This window comes from Silene latifolia, chromosome Y (genome assembly GCF_048544455.1).
Source record: "Silene latifolia isolate original U9 population chromosome Y, ASM4854445v1, whole genome shotgun sequence".
Taxonomy (NCBI): domain Eukaryota; kingdom Viridiplantae; phylum Streptophyta; class Magnoliopsida; order Caryophyllales; family Caryophyllaceae; genus Silene; species Silene latifolia.
In genome coordinates this window covers 341956518-341974241 of record NC_133538.1, presented here as the reverse complement: position 1 = coordinate 341974241, position 17724 = coordinate 341956518, and the positions used below count along the sequence as shown (strand labels likewise).

Sequence of the window (17724 nt, the reverse complement as noted above, 5' to 3'; positions counted from 1 at the left end):
GAACTTTGATTCCTCAAGTCCTCTTGACGGTCCGGGTAAGAACCTGTTGGCATTCTGGAATGTGTTTTTCGATTCCTGCAATGGAAGATGTCGTCTGAACTCCGACCTTGTGTTTGTGCCGATTCTGTACAATGATCATTACTCTTGTTTCTGCATCAACTTTTTGAATGAATCGATTGATATTTTGGACAACATGACTCACGATTCCAAGCAAATAGCCGATTACAGAAGATTGGCCGAGATTGTGGCAAACTATATGCGTGTTTTTATGGAGGGTCATAATGTTCTGAAGTCTGAAGATTGCCGCAATTTCAAAATCGTTGATGTGCCTTTTAAATGGAAAAAGAAGGAACTGCAGAATTCGGAGTCGGGGTGTTTCTTGCTGTACACGATGGCGGAATATGGTGGAAGCGTGTTTGAGTGCAATCTTCACAGCAAGATTGCTCGTCGAAGCTTCTGTGTTGAAATGTCGGCTTCCCTGATCTTGGCGGATATTAATCTTCATAGGCAAGTAGTTCTTGACAAAGTGAAGGCTTGTAAGACTAAAAGACCGAAGACGTTGGGTTTGGCGGCAGCAAGGAACAAGTTGCCAGAAGTGCCCCCCGAAGTGCAACCCCAATCATCTGCTGGTAGTGAAGAGTCAGGCATCGTCATGAATGCAGTACCTTTGAATGTTGTGTATCCGGGAAGTCGACTAAGTTAGTGTAAATCTTGTCTTTGTGAAACTATTAGTGTTTGTTATTGACCTTTGTTATTCGTATAATTACTAGTTTATTGTGCTGTTATTCCCGTATTACTCTAGTGTTATTCCAGTGTGTACTCTAATTTAATTGAGTTTTCATATTACTTGTACTTTTTTCAAACACCATCCATTTTTACTCTAATCGCACTGTTATTCTGCTGTTATTCAGGATAATGAGCAGTTTGTTGTGTTGTTATTGCACAATTAGTCTACAGTTATTTTAGTCTAATTAAGCTTTCTTATTACCTTTGTTTTCTAGAAACACTATCCATTTCTATTCAAGTGTAAATTTAGTCAAGTGTAAAAGCAGTGGTTTAGTCTGCGTTTTTGCCAGTGTTATTCTACCATTATTCTGCTGTTATTGCAGTATTACTCCGCATAATAAGCAGCTACTCTGCTGTTATTGTACTATTAGTCTACACTTATTTTGCTGTTATTCCACTAGTTTTAATTAAGGTTTACAAACACTATCCAATTGCTACGAAGAATATGCATTTTCTATTCAATCGTCAATGGTCATTTTTTTTCTCAACCGTGATTCTATTGTTATTGCACCGTTATTCTTCTGTTTTTGCACTATTATTCCGCATAACAAGTAGTTTATTCTGTTGTTATTCCACTGTTAGTCCAACATTATTTTGTTAAAACTATTCATTTTTATCCAAGTGTAAATTTAGTCAAGTGTAAAAGCAGTGGTTTAGACTGCTTTTATTACACTGTTATTCTACCGTTATTTAGCTGTTATTGCAGTATTATTCTGCATAATTAGCAGTTATTATGCTGTTGTTGCACTATTATTCTTGCAAAGACTTCTGTTATTCCAACATTACTTAAAAATAGTTGTAAATAGCACTTAAAAGATAGTACTTACATAATAAACATTAACGTTCTAAAATATTAAAGCCATTATTTCTAAAGCAATAAATATTTTAAACATATTTAAAAGCAGCAGCCCTGGACCATCATCGTTAGATTTTTATATCTTTATTCTATTCTCTCGACGCCTTGTTCGGTCCTTGGACAAAGGTGCTCTCAACTTCCACCGACTCATCCTCAAAAGGGTTTTTGTATGCTTCCATAAGTTCCATGGCTTTTAATCGGTGTCCAATGACCAGAGATTGAAATATCGGCTTCAGTGTAATACTTCCTCGAGCATTCACACCAAAGAATGAATTGATTGTCCATGTCGGCTTCCGTGTAGTTCTTATTTTTCTTTTCCTTCAACTGTCTACGCATACGTTCATTTTGAAGTTCAGCAACCTTCAACTGTGCCTTTACACTGTCGACCTCTCTTATTAAGGCCTCTTCACGGGTTTCTGCTGCCGCTAAATTTGTGCTTGTGTCGATCAACTCTATCGTGAGGGACTCTATCGTCCGTTTGGCTTCATCGATTTCCTGCCTTGTCGGGGACCTTCGGCTATCGTCAGTTACGTCACTCATCCCGGCAAAGATTGAAGTATGAAACTTTTTGCATTATAAAAAGATGTTTAAAATATTTTAACCAAATTAAAAGCAAACCAAAGTAGAAGAAAGAGAATTACCTTTTCTGCAGCATAGAGTATAGTGTGACAGATAAGAAAAATAAACATGATAGTAAAATAAAGAATAGAAAGATAAGAAATTACCTTTTTGCAGAGGAGATAAAGTTTTTTTTGGAATGGACTTTTTCAGTGTGTGTGTTTGTTTTTTTACTCGAAGTAGCAGTATTTATAGGGGCTTGGGGAATAGAAACAGTTTTTCTGTAATCAAGTATAGAAAGATAATAAATTACCTGTGTACCAACAAAAAAAAAAGATAAGAAATTACCTTTTGCAGAGGAGATGCAGAGTTTTTCCTGGAATTCAAACAGTTTTTCTGTGCTTATTCAGTGTGTGTGTGTGTTTTAAAAAAAAAAACCACGCAATAGCAGTATTTATAGGTGCTTGGGGAATATAAACAGTTTTCCTGTAATTATATTAGATTAGGTTAGGTAACTGTTTTTAATGAAAACTGAAAAGTGGAACTGCTTTTTATAAATATTACTAATCTGTTATTATTCAACTATTGTTGTAGTGTGTAATTGCAGTTTTATTTTTGTGGGTGGTTTGTGAAAAAACAGTCAGATAATATTAACAAAAAAAATTAAAGTAACTAGTATTTAATTCTCATATAATGTATGTCTCACTTTATTATCTAGAAGATACATTTTAGGTTAAAATGTAATTCAAACAATGACAAATAGTAAAAGTCTTTGACATTTTTAGGCGAGGTCTTCATCGTAGCATTTGTCTTTTTTTCGTCTCTTTTGTCTTTGTTAGTTCATGCATCTGATTCATATTCCTGTAATGTGTGCTTAGTATTTGGCAGCTACATTAATAGCAGAATAGCAGTAGAATAACATTAATAGCAGTAGAATAACAACACATTAATATCAGAATAACAGTAGACTAAATATAGCAGCTACTCTGCTGTTATTGCAGACACTATCCATTTCCACAAAGAATATCCATTTTCTATTAAAAAATAACAACACATTAATAGCATAATAGTAGTAGAATAACACAACAGCAGCAGAATAGCAGAGTAACACAGGAATAATAGGGGAATAACAGTAGAATAAAAGGATAACATATTCCTGCAATTTTTGTTAGTTCATGCATCTGATTTATATTGCTGCAATTTTTGCTTAGTATTTAGAAGCTACATTAATAGCAGAATAGCAGTGAAATAACATTAATAGCAGTAGAATAACAACACATTAATAGCAGAATAGCAGTAGACTAAATTTAGCAGCTACTGCTTTGTTATTGCATACATTGTCCATTTCCACAAAGAATATCCGTTTTCTATTCAAAAATAACAACACATTAATAGAAGAATAGCAGTAGAATAACACAACAGCAGCGGAATAGCAGAGTAACACATCAATAATAGGGGAATAACAGTAGAATAAGAGGATAACATTAGAATAATAGGAGAGTATTAGTCCAGATTCATACCTCTTCAGTTTCTGATTCTTCTTCATCATCGTCATCGAAGGGGACTTTCAAAGCAAATGGAAGAGTACAAGTTCTACTATTGTGGTTCACCCACTTCTTGCAGTTACCGCATCTTCGCTTCCTCTTTTGTTGCTTGGTCTTGGCCTTTCCTTTGGAGGACCTTAATCTTTTGCCACTGCCCTTATTCTTGGCCTTGTTTGGCGGTCGAAGGTCAATATCATTTGAAGCCGTGATGCCGAGAAGAGCCTCGATTTCTGGTTTTTAGTCTTGGTTCGATTGGTCTGTGATGTTCTCCCTGAACCGTGTCAGGATTTTCTCGCAGTTGCTTCATGTGTTTAATCGTAGCATAACCGTCCATCACCCCGACGATTGCATAAATCTCGGACCAAACCTTTGACATCTCGGCTTTCTTGATGTCGCCTTCATCAATCTCTTCTATCACATTTCCATTTTCATCTCGGACAAGCGGCTCAGTAGGATTTCTTTGTCCATCGAGCAAGGACATAAGGGTCGGGTATCCCTGTGGACCGCCTACCATTCCACACCCACGGTATATGGCGACAAACAATGCCATGCCTCTCAAACAGCTTACATGTACATTTGCTCTCGTTAGTTTTGGTGTTAATTCAACTCGGAAGCTCCTGTGCTTCAGTCCATCACGAACGTCATGGTACTCCACTGTCCCTACTATTGTCAAACCCCCGACCCCCATGCTGCATATGGCATGTTTGACTTCATTGTGAAAGTCTGCAAAGATAGGATGGGTGTAGACAAGTGAGGCATGCATTTCTACCTTCATCGGCCCTGAGCATACTATGTTCATTGGCATTATCCACCCTCCTTTGTGTATGCCTTTGCTGCTCTATTGCGGAATTGTACCTCATCTAGAACTCGACGAGGGTTCCAAAATGGCTTTCAAACCGCTTGAAATAGCTGTTTGAACTTTCGGATCTCTGGGTTGTTCGCAACAAACAACCTAGAGGCAGATCCCGAAAGTATGCCGGTATCCACTTTTGTCTGATTGCAAAGACATACTTCAACCACCGGTTGCTTTCCATACCATGGGCTTCAATAACAGTTTTCCAGTTCTGTTCAAATTCGTGTGCTCGAGGTCGACATCCCACACAACGACATTTATGTCGGTCATAAATTCCGTATCATTGCAGATTGCCCTTCCCACTTTCTCAGGCATTTTCTGCATGATATGCCACATGCGAAGACTTTGTGGATGTAATGGTTGAAGACATTTGGGCAGGCATTTTTAATTCCGGGGGCACTTTGGTCCGTAATTACACATTGAGGTTGTCTTTCTTTGCCCCATTGCTTCGAGGAATTTTTTAAAAATCCACTCAAATGAATGCTGACTCTCGAAGTCAAGTAACCCAGCTGCAAAAGTTACCGTCTTCTTGTTGTGGTCTACTCCGGTGATGGGAGTAAACACCATGAAATATTTGTTTGTCCCATAAGTAGGGTCAAACGAGATCGTGTCTCCATATAACTTGTAGTTGTTTATCCCTTCCTTATCAGCCCAAATAACCTTCGTCAAGCATTTGTTCTCATCCTGATCATAAGCAAAATAGAACCCCTTTGTTTCAGCCAGCATTTTGAAATGCCCAATGAACATTTTAGCATCGTTATCCCCAATGTAACACTTGATATTTCGTTTGAAGTTTTTGAAGTCTAGCAAGGAGGCACCGATATTCTGATAACCATTTGAGTATTCCTTGAGAATTTCAAGCTCAATGTTGGACCTATGTTGAGCTTAGTATGATCAATAATGGTCCTCTTAATGTAGTCATGGACGTCCCTTGAGAGAGCTTCGGAACTCTGTTTTTGACAGAGTAAAGAGAGTGATTGTGAACGTCTACAAAGACATCCACAATATACCCGGCCCGTCGTAAATGCCCCGCTTTTTCACAGGTTCTCAACCTCATGTGCGCCTTGCAGCCACACCTTGTCAGAGCATGCTTCTTTGGCTGTCTAATTCGTCGGTCTTTGTTCTCTACTGTACTCAAATTACCAGCTTCATGATTTGTTGCTTCAAGTTGCAGTTTTCTTTTCATATCCCTATACGCCTGTCTATTACGATGCGGTGATTTGACGCCGACGCCCCCTTATATTGCGCATTTGTGTACCTTCTCACATCAAATCCAAGCCGAAGTGCATATATCTTTGTAGAAACATCATCGCATCCTCCAAGGTAAGAAAGAACATGCCACGTTTAGGCGTAAAATCACTCTCACAGTCCTTACCACCGCTCGGTCCCCGGTGTATCTGCTTTGTAATGAAGAGTTGAAACAAACTCATCGTTTTCTTCGCCTCGAACAGGTTGGGTGACGTATATATTGTTATTAGAAGAATCCCCAATAGTTAAGACTGTATTGTCTTCAACAATAGACACAAAGAGAAAGATCTGCGACGTAAATTAATATAATGAGTACGGTCATTGGACAACAAAATCACAATTACATCACAATAAAAGTAGCATGGGGGAGAGATCAAAATTGCGTAATGTGACAATAATAAAGATGATAACAAAAATTTGGGAAACAGACGGCAATCAATAACATCACAATAACACTAAATGTGTTTATCTTATGCTACTCTCTTATCGATCGTATATTTTCACGCTACAAAGACAATAATATCACAACAATAGTAGCATAATATCAAAATAACAGTACAATAATATCATCATGTTTCTCTACTTTTTCAAAAATAGTACAGTAATATCAGAATAACAGTACTCTGATTCTACTTTATTACATACAGATAATACTGTATTTATTATGCTACTCTTTTGCAAGGCATATATTTTCATGCTCTTTGCACAATAATAGCACAATAATATTACAATAATATCACAATAATAAATCGAATAATATAATCATGTTCTTTGTCTTTGTTACAATAATGATACATTAATATCGAATAATGATTCTCTTTTTCTACTCTAATACAAGCCAGACAAAGACAATAATATCGAATAACTTGGTTTGAGAAACACATAGAAATCAATAATTGATTTATAAACACTCAGGCTAATAATAGTACATTAATATCAGAATAACAGTTCTATTTTTCTACTCTAATACAAGCGTGACAGTACAATAATATCAGAATAACAGCTGAGAAACACATAGAAATCAATAATTGATTTATAAACAACGGCGGATAAAGAGATAAGAATCAATAGTAGTATTACATGTTTCCATATTTCTTGTCGAGTTGATTTCTTCGCTAACATTGTTATTAATCTCGTTGTCCATCTTTTTACACCGAAAACAAGTAAAATCAAGTATTCAATTCAATTAAAATCAACGAATTTGACGAATTGTATATTAATTTCGAAAATACAATTGAATACACTAAAAATCAACGAATTAGATTACCTGTAATTCGATTGCAGCTAAAAATCAACGAATCTGTGTAATCTTATTAGGTTTTTAATGAGTTTTCTATAGTCGGCGTTCTGATTTTTGAGTTTTCTCTGTTTTTGATTTGTAGAGAGATGTAGAGAGAGAGAGAATATCGTTAGAATGAGGTTTCTGTTTTCATGTTTCAGCGCTTTTGTATTTTTCGATTTTTCCTTTTTTTTTTTTTTTTTTTTTTTTTTTTTTTTCTAATTTATCATTTAATCTCAGCCCTTGATTTCTTTTAATCTCAGCCCTTGATTTCCCAAACTCACAACTCACCATAAGACCCCAACTCACGAGATCCCGCCTATATATATATATATATATATATATATATATATATTTATATATATATATATATATAGATTGGATTTGGTGATTTTGGTTCTTATGGTGAGTTGTGAGTTGGGGAAATCTCAACCACTAGATTATATTAGAGATGAATGGCCAAGATCTAATTTTACATGTCATATAAAATCACCGTCATTTACTTATTTTTAGACCTGGCAAAAGTATACCGAACCCGAAAAACCGATCGAAAATACCCGAATCGACACCTGACCGTACATCCGAAAGGTATAGCTCAACTTCACACCGAAACCTGAATCGGCCTAAATTGATCCGAAATCGAAACGAATTTGTAATATCCGAAATAGACCCAAAACTGTTTCAACCTGAACTGTTTTAACCTGAACTGTTTTGATCCGAATCGAAACACACCTGAACCGATTTCAACCTGTATAATGATGACCGAAACCTAACTGAAACCCGAAATGACCCGAATGTAGTAATTGTCATTTGTCAAACAAAAAAAAATAATCAATTGTTAATAGACTTTTTTTTATTGGTACGAAAATTTGTTAGGATTTTAAGATCTATCTTTAAGAATAGTAACCTAAATCCTGCACAATTATAAATACAATAATAACAAGGAACCGTAGAACTTAGAAGTAACTAAGTAAGAAGTACTTCATGAATATAATCATTTGGACTGTAGCAGCTCCTGGACACTTTTCTGCTGAAGCGAGATAGAAGGTATTATTCGCAAACAAACTTGAAGCTTACACAAATAAAACAAAGCAATTTGACACAAACAGTTTTATTCGCAAACAAACTTGAGGCTTACACAAATAAAGCACCAGTATCTATAGTGTCGAAACACTGAACTTAGAAGAATACACTACAAGTTCCAAAAATGAAAAACTTGTCTGCAAACATTTTTAGGAATCTAATATGGTCTAAAAAGTAAAAAGGAGTAAACAATACAAAACTACACGAATTCCAGAATTGAAGTAAAAAAGAAAAAAAAACTATGATGACGACAAGAAGCTTGACTTCAAGATGATGATTGAACTGTAGACCATTCTACGTCTACACCTTGGAATTCATCCTCTTCGATGGCTACATAGATAAAATATATAAATTAACAAATTAATTAAAAATAGGAAAAATGTTTTAATGGGAAGAAATAGACAACTCAATGTAAAAATGATTTACCTTGATAGCCATATAACCAACTACGTGTGGTAATCAAAGCCTCCACATTTTCAGGAATATAAGAGCTCCTCCATTTATTCAAAACCCGACCTCCGATACTAAATGTAGACTCTGATGCCACAGTGGTGAGTGGTACACTTAAAATATCCCTAGCTAGACGAGCTAGTTCACCATAACAATCCTCATTTTTTTTCCAATATTCCAAAACGTCAAGCTTTATTTTTCGATCAAGTCTATCATCCTCGAGATAAGTGGACAACCTTGACTTATCAGAACTACTATCCACACCTTCACAATCATAATCCTACATAATAAATAAGATATCAATAAAAGAAAAAGTAACTAAGTTCAGCAGATCTAAGAACTAACTACAAAATTTAATAATGAAAAAAAAAGTAACTTACTTCAGAAAAGTAAACTTGCATTTTAAAGTACTAGAGACCACACGAGGTTCAGCATTTGATGATGATGATGAAGCGGATGGGGTATTCTGTCTTTTATACTCACTAAGTAGCATCACCATCTTAAATTGTATATCATTCACCTTCGCTTGTGCTTTCAATTCATCGTCAAACAACTTTTTGTAGCAGTACTTCAGAAAGTGAAGTTTGCAACGAGGATCAAGAACCATAGCAAAAGCAAACAATGTGCCGTAGTTATCTTCATCGGACACTGCCCAATATTTGTCAAATTTCTTTTGCATTTCAATTGTCATGTCTCTTAACACCTCATCATGACTTTGAACTTTAACCACTTCTTTTAAGAGCATAGAAATCCTCCATACATTTTCAAAATACAAATTTGATGTTGGATAGTCACTACCAGAAAATAGCTCAGTTATATCATAAAATGGCCCTAAGACATCCCTTATTTTCTCGACCATTTCCCATTCAAAAGCATCTAGACAATGTATGTAAGTCTTATCAACTAGGTTTAATTTATTAAACGCATCTCGGTATATAAGACCCCTATCAAGCATTTTATAGGTAGAGTTCCACCTAGTAGGCACATCAAGCCAGAGTGCCTTTGTCTCCTTTACCCCTGCTTGCTCAACGGCACTTCGAAAGTGTATTTTTTTTTTGCCTCAGATCCTTTCACATGTTTCACACTTTCTCTTATCTTAGAAATGGATTGCTCAATTACCTTAAGTCCATCCTTAACAATAAGATTCAAGACATGTGCAAAGACATCTAACATGAAAAAATTTCCCGTCATTAACTAAACACCCCCACCCATTAAGTGTAGCCTTCAAATAATCTTGTGTCTTATCATTACTGGAAGCATTATCTAAAGTCAAAGAAAAAACTTTTTTCTCAATTCCCCACTCTTGTATCAACTTCAATAAAAGAATATAGATTTCTTTACCACTATGGGGTGGTTCCATATGGCAGAAGTTCAAAACAACACTAGACAATTTCCAATTAGCATCAACAAACTGAGCGGTCAGACACAAATATCCTTCAGTCTGACAAGAGGTCCACAAATCAGACGTCAAACAAATACGGCCAGGCAGATTACATAAGGTCTCTTTTAGGTTATATTTCAGCGAGGTGTACAATTTAACAAAATCAGCTTTTGCAGTGTTCCGACATATGGTTCTAACTTCATCACACAAGTACTGATGAATTCTCTATTTCCTTCATGTTCAACCCAAGAGAATGGATACCCATGCTTAATTATTGCTTTTGCTAATTGAAGAGTCGAGGACGAGGGCACCTAAGAGGGGGAGGGGGTGAATTAGGTGTCTATTTAAAATTTAAGCTTAATGAAAGCTTCTTTAAAAAACTCTTAAACACTTTAAACAATGCTTAGATGAAAGGAGAAGTCGATACTTAGAACTAGAGAGTTAAAAGTATTCAACAACGATTCAGCAAGCAGAAGTTACAGTGTACTCAACAGTTGATTCTGTAGATAAAGACGTGAGTAGAGTGTGCAGCGGAAATAAAACGAAATAGACACGACTAACGATGTTTTTAAAAACTGGTTCGGTCACTACTCCGCGACCTACGTCCAGCGCTATTTTATTAAACGTCTCAGAAGTAAACTCATACAAACTAAGACCACCCCGAATAATAAAACAACTCCCCAACCTACTCCGGTTGCTAATGCTTAAAAGCTACTCCGCTTCCAAGACTTTTGCTTTGGGCTACTCCGCCGAAAGACTCCTTGCTTAAAGCTACTCCGCAATAAGACTCTTGCTTTGGGCTACTCCGCCGAAAGACTTCATGCTCAAAAGCTACTCCGCTTCGAAGACTTCATGCTTAAGGATAACTCTATCCTAAGACTTTGTTCGGTTCTACCCATTTGTTACAAGACCACTTATCTCAATGTTGTTCACTCAATTGAACGGAGGAGATAAAGTTTAAGTACAAAACACGGGATCCTGGAACACGACTAAAACGACTAGGTGCAACAACAAACTCAAGTAAAAGACTCAAAAGATAAATAAACAAACTTGCAAAAGATTCAAAGATTTGAAAATGATAAACGGTTTTGCAAAGTTAATTTACTCGATTGAAAGCTTAAGTCTTTTTCAGTTTAAAACTCGTTTGTTGCACACTTGTAAAAATGAATTAAGCAAGCTATTTATAATGTTCAAGTAGTATACTTTACATTAAAATATCTTACACTCATAAGCACAAGTGATTAAAATAATGTAAGTAGTTTGCTTGGGCAACATGCAAAGCCAACCGAAATGCTCTCCAAGAAACCGAGTATTCTTCCTCAAGAAATCGGTGCCTAAGATTGCAAGAAACCAGGTTGTGCACACATACAAAAATAGGCTGGGTTTTTCAACAAGAAACAAGCATAAATGGTTGTGTTTATGGGAACCATAAACATTTCCATAAATGTAAAAGCAAGCAACCCATTTATAGTAAGTGTCTTATTGTGCAAGCAAACTACTTAGCAAGTCATTGAAAGCTCTATATTCTTTAAAAGACTTCAAAGTATTTCCAGAAAACATTTGTGAAAGTTAAAAGCACTTTAACAAAGATTCAAATATTTTCGAAATATTTCTTTCAAAGACGAGCCTTAATTAACTGTTGACTCAACTGTTGTTTTTGCACCTAAACGTAAATTCGTGTTAAACGATCACCTTACAACACATGACATTAGCACTAATGACTATCTTCATCTTTGATCTTCATGATGACATTCTTGATAACCTTGAATTGACAATTGGAGCTTCATGCTACATGGTTAAACTTAAGAGGCACACAATTAAATAACAAATGAGATTAATTTGTCTTAAGGCATCATCAACACAATCTTAATCAAATTGGGTTTATTCAATTTCCTCCTTTGATGATGGCAAGACAAATAAAATTCAGTGTGCAATTCCCCCTTAATCCATGGTCAAGGTTAACAAGTCAAAACATGATCAAAATAAGATGCATAAATACATGGTCATTGAAAATTAGTCAAATTTTTCGTTAGCCTAGGTAGAACATATTATCGCCAAGTAAACATAGTTAGGGTGTACGCAAGCCTAAGAGTCATTGAATCACCACCTGCAATTTTAAACAACTTCCCCCTCTTGATATCATCAAGTAGGAAGAACATAAGTCTAAATAAGGATTAGAGTTATACAAAACAAATTGTTCAACAACTAACAACATAACCAATATTAGTAAATTATCACAAACACAAAGCCAAGGTAAAAAGGGATTAGAAAGGCTTTTGTTTTGATTAGGCATTAGGCATGGTTATGGCAAAAGGCTTGGTACGGCATACGGCATAGGCTAGGCACGGCTAGGAGCAAGAGATCAATCATCGGTTTCTTCGGTTTCATCTTCTCCAACCAACCCGTGAACCATCTCCATAAGCTCTTCATTTTGACCCTTAACCTCCTTGAGTTCCTTACGCAAACCCGACACTTCCAAACGAAGACCCGCAATCTCACCCATTTGAGCATGTTGGAGATCCAACAAGGCTTTGACATCCTTAGTGAGACGTGTCATAGAAGACGATTGCATAGAGGAGGAGGCGACATCCGTAGCCTTCATACCCGACCAAATACGAGCAAGTTTATCACCATCAATTTTCAAGTACATTTGTGATAAAACTCCCGAGGTCATAGTGTCACACATGTGATCCACACCGAAACTAGTCGAGTCCACAATATCCATTTTCTCGAAAATGACCGATAACCACATCCCATATGCTAACACGGTGGAACTATCAACCTTACGCTTCTCTACTATCTTAGCAAGATGATCAATGTGAAAGAACATCAAAGCGGGTAGGTTAATTTGAAGGTGTTTAGCAAGATAATAAATCAGCCACATGTCTAGCACACCACACACACCACGACTCTCATTACAAGGAATCAAGGTTCTAAAAATGAAATTGAAAAAGAACCGGTGGTTTATTTTGATTTCTCTCGGTTTTAGTGTGATAGGGGACGTAGCTTTGGGACTTAGAAACTTTGTTACGGTCAAGGAACTTATACCATCAATAGTCGGCCAACCACCCTTAGGAAATGAGGACAACCCGGTTGTAGGAATACCGAGCAATTTCCCGGCAATTTCAACATTGAGACACAAGGGTTTGTTATTGATAACGGCGGTAAGACTACCCGATTGGACATCGACTTTAACCGTAGTATAAAATTGAACAATCTCCGCTAAGTAAACTCGGTTATAGAGATTAAGAAGACTCTCCCACTTTTGTACATGAATTGCATCTTTAAAGAATTTAAAAGCAGGGGACGAATCATACCATTCGAGTTCATAGCGACGGCCCGATTTAAAGTTCCCTTGGATGACATGCTTGCAACAATCAAATATATCCTTTGGAAAGCGTTACCCATGAAGAATTTCAAGTGCCTTGGACTTGTTCTCATCAAGAGGTTGCTCAATAGCAATCATAGCACTATTCGATTCATCGGCTTCCTTTGCCATTTCCTCCACTTTCCTTTTCTTTGAGATAACCCGAGTGGACATTCTCCTTGCTTTGCCTTTCGGTTTGGGAACGGTTTCCTCCTTGAATAACTCGTCATTGAAGACGGCATTCAATTTCTCCGTGTCAATTTCCGTTTCCACAACCGTTGCCTCACTCACGGTTTTGCCTCTCCTTTTTCTCCTTTTATTTCCAACCAAATCTTTCAACATCTCATCATCACCAACACTTCCCTTCGATTTCGATTTTGATTTCGATTTCGATTTTGATTTCCCATTACTCTTCTCACCGGATTCCTCAACAACATTCTCAACACTCTTTTCTTTTTCCTCACTTTTTTCAATTGATTTTTCAACACTCTTTTCTTTTTCTTTTTCAATGTTTTCCTCATTCTCCTCTTCACTTTCATTTTTCTTTTCCTCACTGTTTTTCTCTCCTTCCTTCTCGGCATCCTCATCAACAATCTCCTCATCATTGTTACTTTCCTTACCAACACCAACATCAACTCCCTCAACTTCTTGAATTATTGGATTTCCATCATCATCAACCTCACCAACAACCCGTGAGCTTCCTTCTTCACCCTCGGTTTCGGTTGCATGCGGCATATTCAAATCGAATTTTTGATTGAACACCCGACTTGAGAATCTCCTAGCCTTTTGTTTGTTTTAGGACGATTAGAAACTGATTTCTTTCTTGTCATTGGGGTTTTCGGCACAAAGACTCTAGGTTTCTTTGGTGGTTTTTGATTTTGGGCACTTTTTGATCCAAGACTTTCGATTTGTGGTTCAACCGTTGGTACTTTCGGTTTGTAGGAGTCTCGGATTGCATTCAAGAGTTTCTTAGTTGATTTCGGAGGCATGATTCTTATAGTGAAAGTAAAAGTGACAGTTGGGAGAGGTATGCTTTTGACGGTTTTGGAGAATATTTGGGGAAGGTGTAATTTTTTGAATATTTTGAAAGTGAGTAAGGAGGTCATGATTTAAGAGTTGAAAATTTGGACATGTAGTAAATGAGGTGAATAGTGTTTTAGGCTTTTTTATTTGATTGGTTGAGAGGAAGGTGGGTGTAGCCGGTTAGGTGGGGTTTAGGCGGCTAGGACATGGGTAATGGGGAAAGGAGATTTGATGGTTAGATGATGGTTGAGTGGCTCCATGTGAATAATATCTTTACCCATTGGATTTACATGCAAATTAATCATCTAATTCATTGAGTAATACTAACACATAATCACTTATAAAAACAAGTGTAACATCTACTCTAGTCAATCATCGAGGGCAAGTCGTCATAAAATTTTACGCGGAATCCAACAAACCAATTTCCAACCGAAGTTTTACGAATTGTTTTCTTTCAAGCGGTTTTGTAAAAATGTCGGCTATTTGATCTTCCGTTCTACAAAATTTAAGACAAATTTGACCTTTTTCCACATGATCACGTAAAAAATGATGTCTTATGTCAATATGCTTAGTCCTTGAATGTTGTATAGGGTTCTTTGAAATGTTAATGGCACTAGTATTATCACAAAAGATAGGAGTTGAATCAAAGATAATACCATAGTCCCTTAGTTGTTGTCGAACCCAAAGAACTTGCGCGCAACACAATGCGGCACTTATGTACTCGCTTTCAGCGGTGGAAAGAGCAACGATGTTTTGTTTCTTAGACGCCCATGAGATAAAACACGGACCTAAGAAAGTAGCCATCCCGGATGTACTCTTTCGATCAACGACGCTTCCGGCATAATCTGCATCCGAGTATCCTAAAAGCTCAAAAGGACAATGTGAGGGATACCAAAGATACAAATTAGACGTTCCAACCAAGTACCTAAGAATACGTTTAACGGCAATGAAATGCGATTCTCTAGGACTAGCTTGGAAACGAGCACATAGACATACACTATATAAAATATCCGGTCGACTAGCGGTCAAATAAATTAATGAACCGATCATACCTCGATACATCGTTTCATCAACTTTCTTACCATTCTCATCTTTGTCAAGCTTTGTGGACGAAACCATAGGTGTAGAGAAAGGTTTAGAATTAGTCATACCGAACTTACATAGCATCTCCTTTATGTACTTTTGTTGATGAATCATCACACCATCTTGAGTTTGCTTGATTTGAAGCCCAAGGAAGAAACCTAGTTCTCCCATCATACTCATCTCAAACTCAGATTTCATTAGTTCCGAAAAGTACAAATAAAGGAGTTCATTCGTTGCACCAAATATTATGTCATTGACATAAATCTGTACAATCAACAGTTCACCACACTCTGACTTTATGAACAATGTCTTATCCACCGATCCACGCACAAAACCATTTTCCAAAAGAAATTTTGACAAGCGATCATACCAAGCTCTTGGAGCCTGTTTTAAACCATAAAGCGCCTTGTCCAATTTAAAAACATGGTTTGGAAATTCATTGTTCATAAAACCCGGTGGTTTCTCCACAAATACCTCTTCTTCTAAATAACCATTTAGAAAAGCCGTTTTGACATCCATTTGAAACAGTTTGATGCCTTTGTGAGCTGCAAAAGCTATGAGCATACGTATGGCTTCAAGCCTAGCTACTGGTGCGAAGGTTTCATTATAATCAATGCCTTCTTGTTGTTTAAATCCTTGCACCACTAGTCTAGCTTTATTCCTTATGATATTGCCCGAATCATCTAGCTTATTGCGAAAGACCCATTTGGTACCAATCACGGTACAACCAGTAGGTCTAGGGATAAGATGCCATACCTCATTCCTTCTGAATTGATTTAGTTCCTCTTACATTTCCATCACCCAACTCGGATCTTCAAGTGCCATGGTGATGTTCGTTGGTTCAATTTCTGAGAGGAACGCATGAGATGCAAAGAAATCATTGAGGGATGATCTTGTTTTCCTTCCCGAATTCAAGTCACTGGTCAAGTTAGAAAGGGGGTGAGATTTTTGGTGTTTCCACTTCTTTGGTACGATTAAGGATGGTGAGGCTTCTTGGGGTTCTGACTCAACAGTTCGCTCAACTGTTGGTTCTGGTTCATTTTGTGTTTGAGGGTTTGTTTCTGTTTGTTCATTTTGTTCAAGTGTACCCTCATTCCCCCTGGATGTCGTAGCCTCATTTTGTGGTTCAAGTGGTTCTGTTCCCCCTGTCTCTTGGCCAGTTCCTTCAGTCAACAGTTGATCCGACTGTTGATTCTGCTCCTCTTGTTCGTTTTCCTCGTGTACATCATCCATGTCATGTCGAATCATTCCAAGCTCATAGTCCTCATCATCTTCATCATCCTCTTCCTGTGTATTAGAATGAAAAAGACTAGACTCATCAAATATGACATGCACACTTTCTTCCATTTTCATGGTTCGTTTATTATACACTTTATAAGCCTTGCTACGATCTGAATAACCGACAAATACGGCCTCATCACTACGAGCATCGAATTTACCCAAATTATCCTTTCCATTATTGTGAACAAAACATTTGCTTCCAAAGCATTTCAAATAGGATAAATTAGGCTTTCTTCCTTTAAGCAACTCGTATGGTGTTTTGTTAAGCATTTTTCGGATCATAACACGATTATAAATGTGCCATGATGTGTTGACGGCTTCGGCCCAAAAATTCTTTGGCAACTTACTACTAATGAGCATAGTCCTAGCCATGTTTTCAAGTGTACGGTCCATACGCTCTACAACCCCGTTTTGTTGAGGTGTAGCACGCGCGGAAAAGTTATGGCTAATACCGTGCTCATCACAATAAGTAATAAATGAGGAATTTTCAAATTCGGTTCCATGGTCGGATCTCAAAGATATGAGCTTTTTATCAAACTTGTTTTGGACCTTTTTCAACCAAATTAAAAATTCATCAAATACTTCATCTTTAGAACTCAAATAGAGAAGCCAAACAAATCGTGAGAAATCGTCAACAATCACACATAAGAAACGACTACCTCTTTTACTTCTAACACGCATTGGACCACATAGATCAATATGAAGTAACTCAAGAGGTTTAGATGTACTAACGAACTTTTTGGATTTAAAGGAGCTTCTTACTTGCTTCCCCTTAGCACAATCATCACACAAACTATTAAAGTCAAATTTCATATTAGGAATGCCATCAACTAAGTCAAGTCGCTTAAGGGTGTTCAATGTTCTAGCATTTACGTGACCTAATCTCTTATGGCAAAGCCATGGGTCGTTTTTTTTCAAAGCACTCATACAAG

The 17724-nt window shown here is 36.9% G+C and overlaps 1 protein-coding gene across 1 annotated transcript; it reads right to left on the bottom strand.

Annotated features, from left to right (window-relative positions):
- Window positions 1-8472: 8472 nt before the first annotated feature.
- Window positions 8473-9612, bottom strand: LOC141631515 (zinc finger BED domain-containing protein RICESLEEPER 1-like). The gene is made up of 3 exons (XM_074444176.1): window positions 9076-9612; window positions 8634-8937; window positions 8473-8537 (listed from the first exon to the last, which is right to left on the bottom strand). The coding sequence occupies exons 1-3, from the start codon at window positions 9610-9612 to the stop codon at window positions 8473-8475; spliced, it is 906 nt and encodes a 301-aa protein (XP_074300277.1).
- Window positions 9613-17724: the final 8112 nt, after the last annotated feature.

Coding starts and splice junctions, on each gene's coding strand:
- LOC141631515 (XM_074444176.1), bottom strand. CDS start 9,612: ATGCTTGATAGGGGTCTTATATACCGAGATGCGTTTAATAAATTAAAC. Junction 8,938..9,075: donor CAAATGCTGAACCTCGTGTG/GTCTCTAGTACT, acceptor TTTATTATGTAG/GATTATGATTGTGAAGGTGT. Junction 8,538..8,633: donor TTGGTTATATGGCTATCAAG/GTAAATCATTTT, acceptor TTATCTATGTAG/CCATCGAAGAGGATGAATTC.